Below are 20,468 nucleotides of genomic sequence, written 5' to 3'. Positions count from 1 at the left end.
AACCATTAGCAATAAACTGAAAACCTGAAGTGGATTCAATTGTGAACAAGTAGAGAACAAATGGGAACTATCGTTAATGACAAGGCGAAAGAATACCAAAACAATTACGAAAACCCAATCCAAAAAACCCCCAACATTTTTTAAACCCAATCGTTTCAAAGATGAAAATAGACAAAAGCAATAAATTAGACTCAAACATAACTTATTAGAACCTATACCCCTGTCGGCATTGAAGATGACATCAATTAGTTTCCATATTAGGTCTCTTTAAAAAACTGTATTAAAAATATCAAAGATTGCATGACAAGACAACTCAAAATATCACAAATATTTTTTGAAAATAAATGGTGTGGAAGTCGTACAAAGGAAAAATTGTAATTTCAAACCAATATTTAGATTCATTCAAGCCTTATCATCAACCGATGAAAACTCTCAGTGCCTATGTAATAAAGCAACAAAAATAGAAACAAATATGGGCATAAATCGAAAATTAACTAATTTTCTATTAAAACACATGGACTAAAAGTCATAAAAACCAGCAGCTACCACCCGGAGACAATATGTTTTATTAATACTTAATTATAAAACAAAAGTGACCAATCTTTGATGATTACAACTATTACGAGAGCAAACTGCGCAACCAAAACTTCAACTCAAGTAGATTATCTCATAACTACTTAATAAAAGGGGCAAATGAGACCAATAATTAATGAGACGAAGTTACAGAGCAATTAAAAAACGACAAAAGAGCGGCATAGTCCAAAAATAAGTAATTTCTGAAAGTAAAAACAAAAACCTTATATTGCTCTAAATGTGTCTCAAAGGCAAAAGAGCCAAAAATGCTGTCCATAAGGAGACCAAGTAACATAAAAAGAACAAAACAGCAAAACACAAAAAAAAATCGATAACTCTATGAATAAAAGTAGAGTTAAAAACTTCAAAATCGTTAGATTTCAATCGATATCAGCAAAAAAAATGAAATGTACCTCAATAAAGCCATTGAGACCCATCATTGATGTAACTAATTAACCAACAAACCAAAAAGAACAAACAAAACCGACTAACGTCGGGTGAATTGCTCTCAAACGATCAGCGAGCGGTTGGCACCGTCAGTAGCTAGCCACGAATTATTGAGGCTAGCTTTAGCCTCATTGAAGGCGCATCAGGTGAGCGCACCGGGGGGAGGGGTGCAATGCAGCGGGGGATGGGAAAAAAGTGGGGGGGGGGCATAGGTGGGATGGAGATCTTTGGCTGCATGGGGCTTTTACGGCCTCAAGGATGTGCAGCGGTGGGGATTGGAAGGAGCTAATGTGGAGGGTGGGAGTGTGGTGGGATGGGGGATCAATTTCTAAGAACAGCACTTCACGCCATCAGTGAACAATTTCTGTGGATCGCGTACTTGAAGACTAGTGAGCTGAAAGCCTCCAAGAGAACTTAATACCCACTGATCACTACCTCTTTATCCCGTTTCGAAGGACGAAAAATCAAATGGGTGCGATGAAAAATCGGTCAACCGAAAAATCGCAGAAAAAAGACCAACAGGTGTAATATACTTGCTACAAACTTCGTTTGAGAGCAAATAACATTGACTTCCTAAAAGCGTTAGTTAGGTCATTTATGACAAGACGTTTCCACAAAAACTCAGCGTAAATGAGGGTAATAGATGATGACATCACCCTGCATATGAGCAGCTGAAGTGCGGAACCAGGAAGAGTTAAGGAGAGAGAGGGAGAAATATTTTCCAGAATGAGATTCGACTTTGCAAATTCTAGTCTTCTAGCCTTGTGAGTAATTAAATCATAAAAAACTGAGAAGTGCAAAAATTAAAAATTTTCCAGATTTCACAGCGAAAAAAAGATCAAAACAATTTCTTGTCTCCGGAGTTCTGTCATGTAACCCATCAGCAAGATATAAAAAACTTCGTCGACCAGAAATGATCGTGAAACTCGGAAAAGGACAAAATATTCAAGAAATTGAAAAGCAATTGTAAATTATGACAAAATCTTGCTAAAATTCGTGATATTAATATGTTTAGAACCACTTTATTGTCTCAAAAGACAATACAGTAACCCTAAAAAACTGGATAATTAAAAGATTGATAACCATTCCAATAACTACAGAAACTATGCAGCAGCTTAATATCAAACCTTGCAGGAGGACCATCTGGGCCACTGGTGCCAGATAAAATTGAAGAATCCAGATAAAATATTTTTTTTAAAAAAACTTAAGAAATTGGAAATAATTTTAAAACTCCTTACATTTGTGATATTTTAATTAACATTTCTATTAACATTTCGTTCTATTAACATTTCATTAAGAAAAATGCAATAAACTCCATTAAAAATATTCCAGTAAATTATCAAACAGCTTTAGTGAGGTTTTCTGGCCCCTGGGGGCTTGAAAAACCTGAATAATGACAATAAATGGCAAAAATTTGCCAAGCTTCTTCAAAAAAAAAATGATAAAATTCCTGATGTTAAATTATTGATTAACTTGAAAAACGCAGCATTACATCGATGAACTATGCAGTAGCCTATTATTGAACCCTAGAGGAGGTTCCTTGTCTCTTGGCTCTGGAGGCTGGAGAAAACCAAAAAATGACAAAAACCTAAAAAAAACTTGACAAAATTAAATTTTTGTTAAATTTGTGATATTGCTAAGAAATTGCTAAAATTTGTGATATTAGAAAGTTAAAAACTATTCCATGTCGAGAACAAATTCTTAAGTAAATTATTATCAAACCCTTAAGGAGGTTTCTGGACCCTGGAGACGGAAAAACTTGATTAATGACAATAAATGTTAAAAAATTGTAAAAAAAAATTGCTAAATTTTGTGAAAATTAATATAAAGTTGCGTTTTGTGCCGAGTACCCAAACATATAGCTCATAAAATGGTCATACCTATGCCTTGCAGATGACCTTGATCAACTTTAACCAGCCTCAATTTTAAACTGGTCAAACAAAAAATTCTTTCCACTTTTTGTGCTAAAAAACTCCTTAAAATGACATTTTAACTTTAAACTACGGCCTTCCCAGTAGCTTCACCACACTAAGCACCTGAAGTACTACTGAACGCGGCTAAGAAATGCTCTCGAACTACTAGCGGGAGCTCTAATCAATTGCAACCTGCTTCAGGGGGAGGGGCAGGGAGGAGGGGGAGCACATATGGGACTAAGAAGTTCATTAGTGGTCTTCAAACAACCATATAAGAGTTTTTTAACATATACCACTATTAAGATTTAAAGTAAAAAAATGGTACCAGTTTCGGCGCACTTTTCATTTGACTTTTAGTATGAATTGCCGCCAATTGATTTCAGCCGCTTGAAATTGTGATTGAGAGAGAACTTCAGATCAGGCGAAACGCAAAAAGTCAAGGACGTAAAAGTCACTGGAAAATTCAAAATGGTCAAGCAAAAATTTTCCATAAGACATGTTTACAGTAACTGCTTCTCTACGAAAAGCCTTTAACTCTTAAAAACTCATTAGTTAATTTTTGGGATTAACTAATGGAGGTTTAAACAACTGCAAATGTGCATTATCAAGAGCCAAAATGGGACTAAGAAGTTCATTAGTGGGCTTCAAATAACCACATTAGAGGTTAACATATACCACTACTAAGATTTAAAGTGCAAAATAGCAGCAATTTCGGCGCACTTTTCATTTGACTTTGTGTTAAATTGCCGCCAATTGAGTTCAGCTGCATGAAATTGTGATTGAGAGAGAATATTAGATCACGCGAAACAAAAAAAGTCAAGGACGTAAAAGTCACTCGGAAAGTCAAAACGGTCAAGCGAAAATTTTGCACAAAAAAGACATGTTAACAGTAATTGCTTCTCTACGAGAGCAGTTAAAGAGCCTCTAAGTCTTAAAAAATCAACAGTTAAATTTTAGGATGTTTAAACAACTGCAACTGTGCATTTTCAGAACACACGTACAACCTCTGAAAAGCTCTCGTCAAACAATTATGAAAAACACAGCAAAAACAAAAAGCAAAATGTCGTAGGTAAAAAAATCTTTTTCGAAAACCAGGAATATCTTTGAACGCCAAATTCTCACGTGACTTTAAAGTAGTTTGAAACAAAGGCATGCCTTACAACTATTCTGTTTTCGCTCCTCTACTCTTGGGTGATTAAAATTACTACTCCAATTTGAACTCTCTCTGAGAAAAGTTTCAAAGAGTCTGAACGGATCTTAAAAGAGCGCACCATTACCAATCAAACTTTTTAGATTGTAAACAAAAAAATGCAGATTCAAACAATTTAACTAACTAGAGAACATATCATAAGAGTTTTTTTTAGCAACATCGAAATCTGACAGTCAGCAGAGCATAGGAACCTAGATACGCAAATATAAATAATAGATAAACAACTAACGTCGCGCGAATTGCTCTCAAACGACCAGCGAGCGGTTGACTTTGTCAGTAGCTAGCCATGGTTCAGTGAGGCTAGCTTTAGCTAGATTCGACTTCGCAACTTTTAGTTTCCTAGCCTTGTCAGTAATTAAATCAAATAAAAAACATATTTTAAAAATTTGCAAAGTATTGCAAAAAAAAGCTTCCAGATTTCTCAAAGAAAATGTTCAAAACTATTTTTTGTCTTTGGAGTTATGTAAAGTAACCCATCTGCAAGATATAAAAAGCTTCGTTGGCCAGTAATGATTGCTAAAGGACAAAAATATTCAAAAATTTTGAACAATTGCAAATTTTCACAAAATCTTGCTAAAACTCAAGATATTAAAATCTCCAAAACCATTTTATGGCTTCATAAAGATCCATAAGCTTGAAACATGATAAAAATTTTCCGAAGGGTTGAAAAAATCAACAAAAAATTGCTAGAGCTGGAGTCATTAAAGTATTAATAACCAATTAAAGTATTAATAACCATTAAAGTATTAATTTCTATTCACTCTATAAACTATGCAGTAGCTTATCATCAAACCTTGGATGAGGTCCCTAGAATCTGGTGCCGGAAAAAATGATGAAAAAAAATTCATGAAGTTTTTAATAACTTGAAAAAATTGAAAATGTTTTTTTAAAAAATTGTTGATATTAAAATCCTGGAAAACATTCCATTACATCTAGAAGCTATGTAGTAGCCCACAATCAAACACTAGAGGAGGCTATGTAACTTTTGTGTATTGAGAAATCCGAAAAATTCCAAAAATTTGAAAAACTTGAAAAAGATTGCATAAAAACTGATAAAATTTAAGATAATAAAAGTTGATAACTAATCTATGGCCAAAATAAATTTACCAGTACCTTAATATCAAACGGTAACGGAGATTTTCTGTTAGGCTGAAAAACCCGACTAAAGACAATAAATATCAAAAAAATTGAAAAAAAAATAGCAAGTTTTTTTTTAAAAAAATGATAAAATTTGCGATGTTAAAATCTCAAAACATTCCATTACATTTAGAAACTATACAGCAACCTATTGTCGAACCCTAGATGAGGTTCCTTGACTATTGAGGCTGGAGAAACCTAAAAACCGACAAATTTTCAAAAAACTTAAAAATGCTGTTTAAAATTTGTCACATTGAAAAATTGAAGGCCATTCCACGGCAAAACTGTGGTGTGTGTGTGTGTGTGTTTGGTGGGGAGGGGGCAACAGCGCAGTGGGGAGAATTACTGGGGGAGTCAACAGTGGGGGTGTCTTCAACCTCTAAGAACCGCCCTTCACACCATAATTATAAATCTCCAAAACAGTTTGAGCTGACACAGAGCTGAAAGGCTAAGAGCACTCAATGCCCACTGGGCGCTACCTGTTTATCCCGTTTTTGAGGACAGCCGTCAGACAAAAAATCAGTCAAATGAAAAATCACATCAAAAAAGATCAACAGAACTAAAATAATTACTACAAACTTCGTTCGAGAGCAATTAACCATCTAAAAGAAGGTTTGAAAAATCCTTTTCCCAAAGTTAGTGTTGTAAAAATCATCAAATATAACTAACTTTGCGGAAACTAATGAAAAATAGGGACACAAATGGCAGGAAAAAATCTGGACAAAATTGGAACCTACAAAAAAGATGTCAACGTAACAGAAGAAGCACATAGCAATATGCTGAAATCCTCACTTATAGCACGCCTAATAACTTCAAAAACTATCAAACATCTTTCAATGCTTTCATTACACGAAATATGGACAAAAATACCAAGAAGTGCAGATATGAATAAATGTAAAACCAATGAAATGGTGACTAAAAGAATACAAGCATAAAATAACATAGCCGGCAGATTGCCGGAAAATAGCCGCGATAGACGCTTGGGGCCTTCCATGAATTGAACCAACCATAGCGATTAGATAGACAGATCGACCAACAGTCCTTTAATATACCACTAAACTTTTTGGGCTAGCTTTGGACTGTCATTTTTATGAGACACATAAGCTCTATAAGGAGAAAGCCCTAAAAGGTCTTTTCAAATTTAGGATCTTTTCCGTTTGTGCCCCCTCAGCTTAGTGGGCGCACATTATTTGCACCCCTCAGATGCACGTACAATAATTCTTACATAACGACTTACTTTGTAATGGCACGTGCTCTGTAACTCGGGGGGGGGCATAACGTACTGGGGGCACAAACGGAGAAGATCCCAAAATTAAAAATCGAAATCAAAAACTCAGACTCTAATAATCAAGAATTAGGGCGTATATGTTTGGCACTACTTAGATGCACACTAATGACCTTTAACAAGTAAATGTTCAAATAATTTAAAGTTTCATAAGTGAGTTCAGAATTCATTTTTTAAGTGAGGTAAGTCATTGAAAAAGTAAATTCCAAGAAGTCAGGGTAAGACGAAACAAAAATCTGTTAGACGAAGCAAACAAACATAGCAGGACAAGTCCTGAAATACACTTCAAAAAAATGACAGAAAAGCTCTGCCTGGCCACCAGATCAATTGAACAATGCCACCCAAAACACAAACAAAATCATAACAAAAAATTGAGAAACATACAATCAAACAATCTGAATAAAAATATAATCATTGCTAAAACTTGGAAGCTTTTACCCCTCAGGCAAAAATTGCTCCCCTTGTATATACTTTTTCAAAAATATATTCAAAACCGATTTTTGTTTCTCAAATTGCTGCAGCATTGTATCTGCAAGGCCTGAAAAAATTCATTGGCCCTTGAAGATCGATTAACTCGAAAATGACCCAAACATTTTCTTTAAAAAATGAAATTAATTGCAAATTTTAATGGAACGTTGCTAAAAACTGTGTTATTAATATCTTAAGAATCAATTCTGTGTCTCTAGAGGCTAGTCAGTAAACCACTTCCAAGCCTTAAAAAATTACTTGGTTCGAAGATTGATAGGCATTAATTTTTAGAAATTTCAAATTTCAAAAACTCGTTCCATTAAAAAGTTGAAAACAATTCAATTGCCCCCTAGGAACTATGTAACAACATACTATTAAACCCTGTATCAGGTTATCTGGCTATTTAGGCAAGAAAAACTGTATAAAAGCCAGATGATTCGAAAAAACTTTTTTGAAATTCTGAATGCAAATTTTATCAGAAAATTTTTAAAATTCGAAAAGTTAAATTGTTCAACACAAATCCATTGAAACTAACAACCAAGCAAAACTTTTGTCAAACAGTTGAATAGGATTCCTGGCACTTGAGAATGGACAAATATCAAAAATTGATGCAAATTTTAGGAAACACTGAAAAAATTGCAGATTTTATCAAAAAATTGCTGAAATTGGAGACATTAAAATGTTAAAGACCAATCCATTGCTACAAGAAACTATACAGTGCACTATTATCAAACATTAAAGGAGATTCTCTGGCCCCTAAAGCTGAAGAAACTCAAAAAATGACAAAAATTTTCAAAAAAACTTGAAAGAATTAGTATCATTTTGCGTGTTTGTGTTTGTAGTACCAAAACATTTAGCTCATAAAATGATCATAACGATTAATTTTGCCTCGCAAAAGAATCGCAAAAGGCCTTCATCAACTTTTAAAAAATTCAACCAAAGACGAATCAAACAAACCTAAAAAAATTACAAAAAACATGAAAAATTGCACAATTTTGAGCCCAAGACAACTAACATACACTTTGGGCCTCTAATGCAACCTAATACCCGCTGGGTTTTACCTGTTCATCCTGTTTTGAGAGATCAAAGTCATTGAAAATGTGTGAACATATCTTAAAAAAACACAGCGCCCCAATACAATTCAAATTCTTTGAACTGTAAAAAAAACTAAGGAGCGTTATAATAGCCGCCTGGAATTGAGGACGCGGCTATTGAAAACTAAATAGTAATCATGCACTAAACTCGCAGCATTACAGGGCTAAGAGACCTCTTATGATTGAGGCTAAGCCACAAAAATATGACAAATTTGCGTCCGGCGAATTGCTTTCAAACAACCGGCGAGTGGATGGCTTCGGTAGTAGCCAGCTGGGGCTTATGAAGAATAGCATTTGGTGGGTGCGGGTGTCAAGCAATGGTGGTGGTGGAGGATGTCAAGCAATAGTGGGGAGGGGTCAATGAATGGGGGAATAAATAGGGTTGCGAGAGGGGGTCCAAGTAGGGTTGCGAGAGGGGGTCCCGAAGATCTTGGAAATCGAGTTCGACCCTCAATGTTCCTTCACCAAACAAGCCGAGACGTCAGCTAAAAGCCTCAGAGGGAGACTGCAGATCCTTCAATGCCTTGAAGGAAAATCTTGGGGCCGCGAGCTTCGGATCTACGAAGACTTTACGTCAGCTACGTCAGACCAGGAGGCCTCTACGGAATTGGAACATGAGGAAGCTTTCTCACAGACACCGCGTTATCTAAGTTAGAATCTTGCAACTCAGGAGCGTCTTATATCATAACTGGACTTCCTGCGGACACTAACGCGGGATACAGCAGAGTCGAGGCCGACCTACCCACCATCAAGCAACTCATTGAAGAAGAAGCTGCCAAAACTTTCTCGAAGTACTCAGAAATGTCCAGAAATAGCCACCTTCGGGATCTCACTTTGCCGCCACCAAGGAAACGTCTGAAATGGTCAGCTGGCTCTGAATACTGCACCAAGATTGGAATTTCGCACCCGAGCGAAACAATAGACAAGATTCAACGAGAAAGAGACAGAAGAAAAAGACAAGATTACGACCAACATCGAAAAGAAGATTCTGACTACCATCGGTACTGCGGAGGAGTACCACCTCTACATTGCTCCACACTTAGCAGATCTCAGGAAGTAAAACTGCATAAGCTACGAGCGAATAGGTGCGAACAACTGCAGGAATGCAAACACCGATTCGGCAAGTCAAACTCAGCTCCCTGTCCCCATTGCTCTGAAGAAGACGGGACGGCAATTCATTACCTCATACGCTGCCCCAAATGGCAAGAAGCGAGACTCTCCAACGGGGTCCATGTTGGGGACCGTTTCAACAACCCAGCGAATATTATACAATTCGCGAAGGACACTGGAATGCTCAATTCCTCCGCATAAACCAACAGCGGAATCCTACAGAAACAGAAACAGAGGGGGTCCAAATCGCAAGGTGGAGGAGGTCGAACGGAGACTATTGGAGGGTAGGGTTGATCCAGTGTGTCCAATTTTCAAGATTAGGAACCGTCCTTCACACCATGAAATTGTCTCCTCGAAACAGTTTTGGTGAATCGCATACTTAGACTAGTAAGGATTAGCACTGTAAGAGAGCTGTTTAGCCACTTAGTGCCCTCCAGGCTTTACTTGTTTTTGACAACAACAGTTAAAAGGGACAGACGAAAAATCGGTCAAGCAAACACTGCATTAAAAAGACAATAGGACAAATATAGTTGCTACCAACTTCCTTTGAGAGCAACTAAACACATCAAAACCAAAAAAAACGAGCAGAAGAAATGATTCGCTAAATTCGCATGAACAGAAAGAGTCAAAATCATAAAGACTACTTGCAATCAAATAAAAAGATCACTTAGTTTTCATATTAGACCTCACTAGCAAAACTATATTACATGTCAGTAAAGAGAATACATGACAAGGCAACAAACGGGGCAATTCACAAAAATCACTAATATTTGATGAAAGTAAATAGTGTCAAAGTCGTAAACTGCAATAGCTGTAATCTCAAAACATTCATCAGAATCAATTATGAACCGATGAAAACTTTCATTAAATATTTGTGACAAAGCAAAAAAATAAATACAAATACCGCCGGAACTAAAAAAAATTAACTAAATTTTTATGAAAACACATCAACTGAAAGTCATCAAAACCAACAGCTATCACCTGGAGACAATAAACGGGTTTATTAATACATCATAAATTAAACGTGACCAAGCGTTAATGAAATCATTTGCTACGACGCCAAACAGAGCGACAAAAATCAGCATTACACAAAAATAACGTATAGTTTTTAAAGTAAAACTGTCAAAGCCATAAAAACACCCAGCTGCATCACGATTATTAGATTAACCTATAAACCATTAGCAACCGACGAGACAGTCATTAAGGAGAATAAGCGATTCAAGAAAACACCAAATACGGGCACATCTCAAAATTCACTACCATATTATGGCCATAAGTAATGTCAAAATCAATAAAAAAAGTTCCCTAACTATTGAACAATTCAGACAATGGCATTTAAACGCAATTAGAACACATCAATTAATTTCAATTTCACTAATGGAAAAAACGGATCTTTTAAGAGTCAGCTCCGGTTCACTAAGCTACCCCTGTTACAGCTTATCATATAGTAAATCCTAATCTAAAAAATGGCACGTGCTACCGATGATGCTGAAAATATGCACCCACTAAGCTGAGTGCACAAACAGAAAATATTCGAAAAGTAACAATGGAAATAGAAAACAAAATGCCACACGTAAAAAAAATTAATCTCTGAAAAAAACCGCTGAAAACACCAATTTCTCAATGAAATTTAGAAGCAATTTGAAAAATAGCCGGCAGATTGCCGGAATAGCTGCGAAAGAATAGACTTGCGTGCCATATAATAGAGATAGAAACAGATACAGATCTAAATTGAAAAAAAAATCGACGCCACTCAAAAAACTAGGCTAAAAAACATTCAGCGATAAATCAATTAAGGTTGTTAAAATTCATTCCACAGAAGCCTCTTATTAGGGACCTTTACTACACAAATGAGTTCCTTTGACCTTAAACAAATTCAAATTAAACCTAAGTTTTAAAGTGCAAAAGTCATTTTATTGAGTGAGGTAAGTCACGTATGATCAAAATCTAATCACGCAAATAACCTAAAAACTTTCGCTAAAGCGAGTGAGAAATGACGTCACGCGCGCAAATGCCGTTAGTGAGAGGAAGAAGTCATTCAGAAAATTTGACTGTTTCAGCTTTGCTGTGTGAACAAATGTAAAACGAAAAAAGAGCGTCAGACGACGAAACAAAAAAACCAAGAGCACCGCAATATACCTACGCTCAGCTTACAGCTTCGCAGCTATAAAAAAAATTAACGTCGGATGAATTGCTCTCGAGCGCCAAGCTGAGAACAATTTAATGTAGGGGTGTAGCATAGAAAATTTTTGTGTGCAAAAACTCGGAGGTGATAGGGTCCCATCGATTTCTTAGCAGCCAGACATCTTAACCACTAGGCTACAACCACGCTGTTACTCAACCGCTAACAAACACTTTTATAATAGCAACAAACTTTAATTCAGGATGAAATCACTCAAAATGAAGGAGACAAGCTTGAAAAAGACACTTAGGAAGACGGAACGCTCTAGGAAAAAGCGAAAAATTGGTCAAGCAAAAATTTGGACTAAAAAGGCCAACACGTTTATAATAATTGCTTCAAACTTCGGTCGAGGTTAATCAAAGACAAATCTTACCAAATTGCTGATTTGCTCGCTTTAATAATCCAGTGTGACTAATAATCACAACTATAAACTGATTTCTCATTGACATCAAAAAGTGTTAACAGATCATTAAAAAAGACAGCGCACAAACAATAGATAGGCTGGTGGCGGCTAAAATAAACATAACGCAAAAACAAACGTCGGGAACGTTGCAAAAACAAACGTTCCTCTCAAACAACCGGCGACACATTGGCTTCGGTTGTAGACAGCTGGGGCTCAGGGAGGCCAGCATAAATGTTTCTGATTGTTCAAATAAAAAACTGGGAAAATTTTTCTTGATGAATTGACGTCAGAAATCTCATGAGCATTTTCAGCACCAGGTAACATATATTGTTCAGATATTTTAAAATAATTTCAACTATAAAAAACTTTTAACAGAGTTTGCTTCCAATAATGGGTTACAGATCATATATACAAGTCAACCAATTCAGACAGATGGAAACAATGGAACTCTAATTGATCACTACTTAACCTGGAAAAAAACTTTGGAACTCGATAATGAAACAAGTATAGTGCAATACACTATCAAGCACGTTTGACTGTCTTGTTGCCGTAAAAAAATGAGATTTCCTCTGTTATTGACACACCGCATAATCAACTAAAAAATAGGATACGAGCTTAAGTTAGTTAAGTCCTTTTCGTAAAAAAATTAAGGACCAACAACCAACACATATGTTTTGAATTATGAGACTCTTTATAAAAATCATATTGCTATAAATTAAGTATTGAGGGACATTCTTGCAGCCTCCTCGCCTGGCAAACGGTGATCAATTGAATTTTGTCCAGTTCAAACTATCAAACACATAATTGTTGACAATGTGGTTCAGGTCTTTTGATGATGATGGATATGAACGGATAGCTGACGAATTAGTTTTGTCTATAAACTCATTTTGACGAACTAGTTAGTGCGTGTTATCAGAAATCAATATTTGTTGCATAAACAAATTTGTAAATTTGCCTATTAACAGTGCCAGTCGCTACCGTATTGTCTGTTGTCTTCTCATTACTCAAGTTTTCTATCAACTTGTCGTTTTGGCTGCTCAAGTATTAAATTTCTGACTGCGCTTGCATATAAAGTTCTTATTATTGTCCTATTTCTTCCTTTAAATTTTCTATTTGATGGTTATTTTCTTTCTATTTGTTGCACTTATTTTTTACAAAAAATTGGTTGACTTAGAGTTGCTAAGTTTAAAAAGATAGAGCTAAAACTGAAGCGTATGCTAGTGAATAGAACGTAGATTGATCTCACCAAGTGGCGATAGAATACCCAGCCAGTAACTATATTTGAAGTTCAGTATATACCCAATATGTCGGTCATAGAAAAGCAATTGAGGTCAAAAGGCTGTTGTGTGTTCTGCAAAAAATCAATGCAACCGACTTTCAACTTTTCGTGTAAGTCTTTTTACGATGTAAGTCTTGAGCCATTGGACTGTATTTTGTAGAGAGCGTAATCGCACATAATATTTTGACAATTACACGTTTTTCAAAGTCTGAAAGCAATTCAAAATACAGTAACAATCACGGCGCTCTCCTAACGCTCCCGGTAAAATAGTTACGTGATTACAGCAACTAACCGTGAGCAGAGCTCCATGAATGGTGTTCAAGTTGACAGAGGAAGAGGAGGAGCTACAGCACAATTCAATCAACGTACTCATCAGTTCTGCTCTCGACTGAAGAGTTATCAAGAAATTGGGCACCACTCTCGCCACTATAGCCCTAATCCTGACAAGAGGCCAGCCAAGAAACCTAAGCAGCACGAATCAAGTTATAATCGACAAATTTAAGGGCTATGTAAGACCAGCATTTGACTAGTAAATTGATTATTTCAATAAGCAATACCGTTAAACTTTTGGATCAGTGCTATATCCAGCGGCCTAGTGAGCATATAGCTATATAGCTTTTAAGCCCCCTGGCTCACGTACTATATTTTTAAATATTGTAACGAGCTAGGTAACGATTTAACTCACACTTTGTAAATGGGGGCCATAAAAAAGGAAGAGGGAAATAGATCCGAATTGTCTTGTTTTCGGGCTATGTAAGTATTTCATTGCTTTGTCCACTCCTAATGCCATCTCTCCTATGTCTCTACTCCAAGCATGCATTTCAATTTAAACTTAGACTGGACAGTTTTTTGAGGACTAACTTGAGCGTAATAGACAGAAGGGGAAGATATTTGTCCTCATTCTCGGTGACAAACAGCCTCTCCAACAGCAACAGGACAGGATACAGCACTGCATTGCTAGATACTAAAGAGGAGTCAGAAAACAGATGCTCCGATGTCAACATGCAGTACTCCAAACTTCCGCTCACAAGTTCAACTGTTGTTGACGATTGAGTCGCTGATGAGTACGTAAAAGATTGAAGGGCACACAGGTAGGGTTCTAATACTGAGTTTAGCTTTGACAGTATGACATCGTAGATGGTCGGAAACTTGGTGAAGAATTCAGTACAGCTCATGCTGAAACAAAGAAACCAGAATTGGTGGACTGCAATGAACTCTCTCACTTTCCTCTGCAAATGCGCAACAGAACATTCGCCACCGACTAGATTTCAGAAACTGTGCCACATAACAGGGGCAAATGTTAAATAACCGTACGTCACAGTGAATTTATCTCCTCAACAATTTCTGCGAATCGCAGTTTCTTAGAGAGTACTGAGATGTACGGTTCTAAGAGCTGTTCAACCACTTAATGCCCTCCGGACTTTACCGGTTTATCCTGTTTTTGGGAACAAAAATAAGAGCGTCAGACGAAAATTCGATCTTAAAGAAAATTCCATAAAAAAGACTGCACGACTATTATAATTGCTGCAAACTTCGTTTGAGAGCAATTAAACAGTGATAAATATGCTTTAATTTTACCAGAAAAAAAAACGAAAACCCAAAATCTAAGGAGCAAATGATAAGAAAAAGAATGCTAACGTTGGGCAAATTGCTAAAACGACTAGCGAAAGGTTGGTTTCGTTCTGTTCGGGGTGGGGGGGGGGGGGGGGGTTAAGTGAGAGGGGGTGGTTAAGTGAGAGGTCTCTTGAACAGTTTCGTTGAATGGTATACTAAGAGACTGGTGAGACGTAAGGCTCTAAGAAAATTAATTCCCTCCGGGCGTTACCTGTTCGTTCCGTTCTTGAGGACGAAAATTCAAATACTGAGTCGAAAAAAAAAACGATCACGAAAAGTTTTTATTCCCAAAAATTGCATGAAAAAGACCAGCAGGGCTAGTATAATTAATACAAATTTCGCTGGAGAGCAATTAAAAACTCGCATTGTATTTGCTGTTTCGCAATAAGCACCACTGGAATGACATCAAATCGGAGCATTATTTTAAGTCATTAAATTCTAGTTAGTTAGTACACATTAGAAACGAGCTCTGTATACATGTCTCAATTTATGATGCCAACAGACGCGAACGGCAAAAAGCTATAAGCTGGTCTTGTGGAGCATCTTTGAAGATCAAAATACAGACCAAGTGCTTAGAAAAATTGTCTCAAGAGAAGTGACTGATGCTGCGCCAGATAAAAAAGAGTGAAATTTGAACATACCAGTTTTTCCTTGTTAATTTCATGGGATCGGGAAGTACACCGAACACTCTGGACAGAATGGCAGCGAAGAGGAGATTACTCGCATTCTGAACTGGCCACAGCATGGAGTTGAATCCATTCAATGACGTCACCAGGCCATCTGTCACGTGGGTGTGTACTAACTGACCAATGGCACTGCAGCGGAACAGGTAGCGCACGATGTTCAGAGCATGGATCTACGACAAGGTTACCAGCCATAAAAAATACACAGAATAGCGGAAATATGATCACTAGGAATTCGATTCCCTTGCAGATGATATGATGACTATTAGGTCAAAAGAAATTGCATTCAACACGGGATTTGATTGAACCAAATACTCTGTTCCATTTAACCTATCACTCGAAGGTACATCTTTTATTGGAAGAGTTATGACAACCAAACAACAATCGGCAAATTGAGATCTTTAGGGAAACAAGTGTGAAAAGTGACAAAAAGACAGCGCACCAATACAATCCTAATTCTTCGGATTGTTAAAAAAAGGAAAGCGGCGACAAAATGGCTCTTGAGAGGCTGACAGCTGATATGGTTTGTTAAAATTCACTCAGCAAAAAAAAGCCATTTTAATAGATAGCTTTAGAACATATGACCATAATCTATTACCCTATATTCATTCAAATTGAACTAAAGTTTGAAGTGCAAAGTCATTTTGTGGAGCCTCCACAGAAGCATGTTTATAAGGGACCTTCCAGGTATGAGTTTCTTAAATCTTACATTCATTTAAATTAAATTCCAAATGAATGTATTTAAATGAATGTATTCATTTAAATACATTCATTTAAATCTTACATTCATTTAAATTAATAGATTATGGTCATATGTTCTAAAGCTATCTATTAAAATGGCTTTTGCTGACCTTCCAGGTATGAGTTTCTTAAATCTTACATTCATTTAAATTAAATTCCAAATGAATGTATTTAAATGAATGTATTCATTTAAATACATTCATTTAAATCTTACATTCATTTAAATTAATAGATTATGGTCATATGTTCTAAAGCTATCTATTAAAATGGCTTTTGCTGACCTTCCAGGTATGAGTTTCTTAAATCTTACATTCATTTAAATTAAATTCCAAGTGAATGTATTTAAATGAATGTATTCATTTAAATACATTCATTTAAATCTTACATTCATTTAAATTAATAGATTATGGTCATATGTTCTAAAGCTATCTATTAAAATGGCTTTTGCTGACCTTCCAGGTATGAGTTTCTTAAATCTTACCTGGAAGGTCAGCTTAAATGAGTTTCTTAAATACATTCATTTAAATCTTACATTCATTTAAATTAATAGATTATGGTCATATGTTCTAAAGCTATCTATTAAAATGGCTTTTGCTGACCTTCCAGGTATGAGTTTCTTAAATCTTACATTCATTTAAATTAAATTCCAAATGAATGTATTTAAATGAATGTATTCATTTAAATACATTCATTTAAATCTTACATTCATTTAAATTAATAGATTATGGTCATATGTTCTAAAGCTATCTATTAAAATGGCTTTTGCTGACCTTCCAGGTATGAGTTTCTTAAATCTTACATTCATTTAAATTAAATTCCAAATGAATGTATTTAAATGAATGTATTCATTTAAATACATTCATTTAAATCTTACATTCATTTAAATTAATAGATTATGGTCATATGTTCTAAAGCTATCTATTAAAATGGCTTTTGCTGACCTTCCAGGTATGAGTTTCTTAAATCTTACATTCATTTAAATTAAATTCCAAGTTCAAGAGTTATTTTTTCGAGTGAGGTAAGTCACGTATGATCAAAATCAAATCATGCAAGTGATCTGAAAGCCGTTGCTAGAGAGAGTGACAAACAACGTCACAAGAGCAAATGCCGCAACAGAGAGTGAAAAGTTAATTTTTTTATACTAGCAATTATTATTAACATTAATATATAATATAAATAATTACAACAATCGGCAAATTGAGATTTTTAGGGAAACAAGTGTGAAAAGATCTTAAGACAAAAAGACAGCGCACCAATACAATCCTAATTCTTCGGATTGTTAAAAAAGGAAAGCGGCGACAAAATGGCTCTTGAGAGGCTGACAGCTGATATGGTTTGTTAAAATTCACTCAGCAAAAGCCATTTTAATAGATAGCTTTAGAACATATGACCATAATCTATTACCCTATAAACATTCAAATTGAACTAAAGTTTGAAGTGCAAAGTCCTTTTGTGGAGCCTCCACAGAAGCATGTTTATAAGGGACCTTCCAGGTATGAGTTTCTTAATTCTTAAATTCAATTAAATTAAATTCCAAGTTCAAGAGTTATTTTTTCGAGTGAGGTAAGTCACGTATGATCAAAATCAAATCATGCAAGTGATCTGAAAGCCGTTGCTAGAGAGAGTGACAAACAACGTCAAAAGAGCAAATGCCGCAACAGAGTGAAAAGTTAATATTTTTATACTAGCAATTAATATTAACATTAATATATAATATAAATAATTAATATTAGTGTTTATATAATACACCAATTATTATTTTTTATATTAATTGGAATGTTACATGATAGTGTAGAAAATGTCTCTGGGAACGCCCTTTCTGATATTTGTCACAAATTGAAATATTTTTATATCTGTTATAATTCTGAATTTGTTGAATATGTTCATGCCAACCGCTCCAAATAATCGATCTTCAATAATATTGTCCTTTGTTCTTCCATGTGTATTACTATCTTGTGTTCTGCAAAGAATATTATTGTCTTGTGCTACCATTATGAGAGGGTGATCTGAAAAGAGGAACTTAATGTCCCCGTTGATCATCCTTGCTTTATTGTATTTATACAAAAAAGCTAAATAAATCTATCTATCTATCTATCTGAACACAAATACACAATTATGCAACACGACTCTATAACTGTTGTGACAAAACCCTTCAACACCCGGTAGAGACACTAGAAAACAATTAGCTAAAATCAGAGATCTGCAAAATAAATAAAAATTTGTTGCATTTGTTTCAGTAAAACTGCCCTATTTTACAATCATGTTCTTCGGTTGATATCAACATCCAAAAAAAGCTTAAGATTAAACTCAAAAACTGCAAAAGACATGAAAAAATCACAAATAAGCAGAAATTCATAAACAGACTAAATTGGGACAAAATTTAATTAATTGCATCCGGTGTACCACTCAAAAATAACAGCAATCAAATCAAAGGCTTTCCAAGATCACAAGAACCAACAAAAAAATAACTCAGAAAGCTGTAGAAAATGAGGAAGAATACAGAAAACGTGAAACTAGGCAAATGAAACAAATAGCTCAAAATTGCATCTAAAATCTTCTATTTGCTACAGATAGCCAAGAATGCTTGCCTAAATGCGCTGACTAGCTACGAAAAACCATCTTGGACCAAAATTTTAACGCTGAAACTAATTACTGCTTCGAAAATGGCACGTGAACAAAAAATTCCGCTCGCTTAGCAAACATTTTTACGCCTATATTCATCGCTCTGTTTCTCGCCCAGAAGGTATGAAAAAACTAACCTATCTCTATTTTCTCCACTCTTTTAATCTGTTCATTCAAACAACACTTTCAAACTTTATTCACTCCCTGAACTTCCTGTTGTTTTACTCGCTAACTTCAAGTCGTTAAAACAGAAGATCAACATAACGCCTCTTCGATTCGCCAAAAACAGTAACATCTCAATATAACTACGATCAGCTTACAGCTTCGCAGACATGAAAATTTAAAATACAACTCCAAACATATTTTGAAAACATTCCTCTGCGCGCCACATATCGTTTTTAATCATAGTAATCTCAACAACACAACATTTCACTGATGGTAATTCATATTAGTCTGCAGGGTTAAATTTTAGTCTCCATTTATTACACAGCACCCTAACCAGTGCAAAATCTTGTCACAACAAAAAAAAAGTTAATTTCTCCAATGAATAATATACAAATTACTGCACAATATATTGACTTGGAGAGGACAGACAACGGTGCCATAGATGCCCACTTTTCAGTCTACCCCAAAATTGAGTACAAATACGACAACAATTAATATAATTCGAAATATTAATATAATTCGAAAATTAAAAATATATACAAATTAACACTGTTTGAGAGATTAAAACACAATTAAAAAGCCATAGACGAAGACTCCATAATGAACAATAGGCCTAACGTTTGATTCGTAATACTGTATCAACAATTTCCTAGGCAAAAAATGTCTCAGTTTTGCGATAATACCGCACTGCTTGATTAACTTCTTTTTAACTTCTTAAATATGACCTCCAAAAGAAAGCTTGGAATCAACAAGTATTCCTAAATACTAACAAACTCGTTCCTTTTTTAATTCCCTCGAGTTAAAACCAAAACTGTCTGACGCATTAGCTGCTAAAATGACGCCCATCTGTAGCGTTTTATCTAAATTGAGCACTAATTTATTTGAATTGCGCCACTTGCTAATATTCTTTAATTCTTGTTCAACTTCATTTACCTGCATTCCTACCGCAGTAAGAATTGTATCGTCTGCAAACAAAATAACATCGAGTTTTTTGCAAACTAAAGGTAAATCACTTATGTAGATAGTAAATAAAAGAGGACCGAGAATAGATCCCAGTGGTAAACCACATTTAAGTTGTTACCCGCTAGACATAACTCCGTTCAAATGAACACGCTGCACTCTATGCCCGAGGTATGATTCAAACCAATTTAATAGCTTTCCTCTGATACCGTAACATTCTAGCTTCTAAATCATCAGTTTGTGATCAAGTATCAAAAGCTTTCCTTAGATCAAAGAAAAAACTAAAAACCTTTCCTCTTTTAGAGACAGATCTCAAATTTTCCGTAAATTCAACAAGTGCATCAATTGTACTGTGTTTTGCGAAATCCGAATTGTCTTTTTTGGCTGCAGTGCACTGTTTTTCAAAGCTTAATCTTAATCTTTTGAACTTTTCTAGCCAACTATTGTCATCACTTCCTTTCCAATAACGATGAGCGGTTGTTTATGTTTCTCTCTACCCAGCTGTATTAAGGGAACAAACCTGTCTGTAACATACAAAAACATACTACTAAAGGCATTGAACTCATTTGAAGGATTGGTACA

The 20,468-nt window shown here is 35.4% G+C and overlaps 1 protein-coding gene across 1 annotated transcript in view; it reads right to left on the bottom strand.

Annotated features, from left to right (window-relative positions):
- Nucleotides 1-20,468, bottom strand: part of LOC142343309 (tRNA (32-2'-O)-methyltransferase regulator THADA-like) — a 160,072-nt gene that overhangs the window by 30,454 nt on the left and 109,150 nt on the right. Inside the window, exons 18-20 of the mRNA XM_075395137.1 lie at nt 15,357-15,571; nt 13,963-14,277; nt 13,394-13,565 (exon numbers count right to left, since the gene is read on the bottom strand). Coding sequence (XP_075251252.1) covers nt 13,394-13,565; nt 13,963-14,277; nt 15,357-15,571 — 702 coding nt within the window. The remainder of the gene's footprint in view (nt 1-13,393; nt 13,566-13,962; nt 14,278-15,356; nt 15,572-20,468) is intronic.

Source organism: Convolutriloba macropyga, chromosome 7 (assembly GCF_964194025.1).
Source record: "Convolutriloba macropyga chromosome 7, txConMacr16.3, whole genome shotgun sequence".
NCBI lineage: Eukaryota > Metazoa > Xenacoelomorpha > Acoela > Convolutidae > Convolutriloba > Convolutriloba macropyga.
Note: the sequence above shows the minus strand (reverse complement) of the source record. Positions and strands in the feature narration are given on the sequence as shown.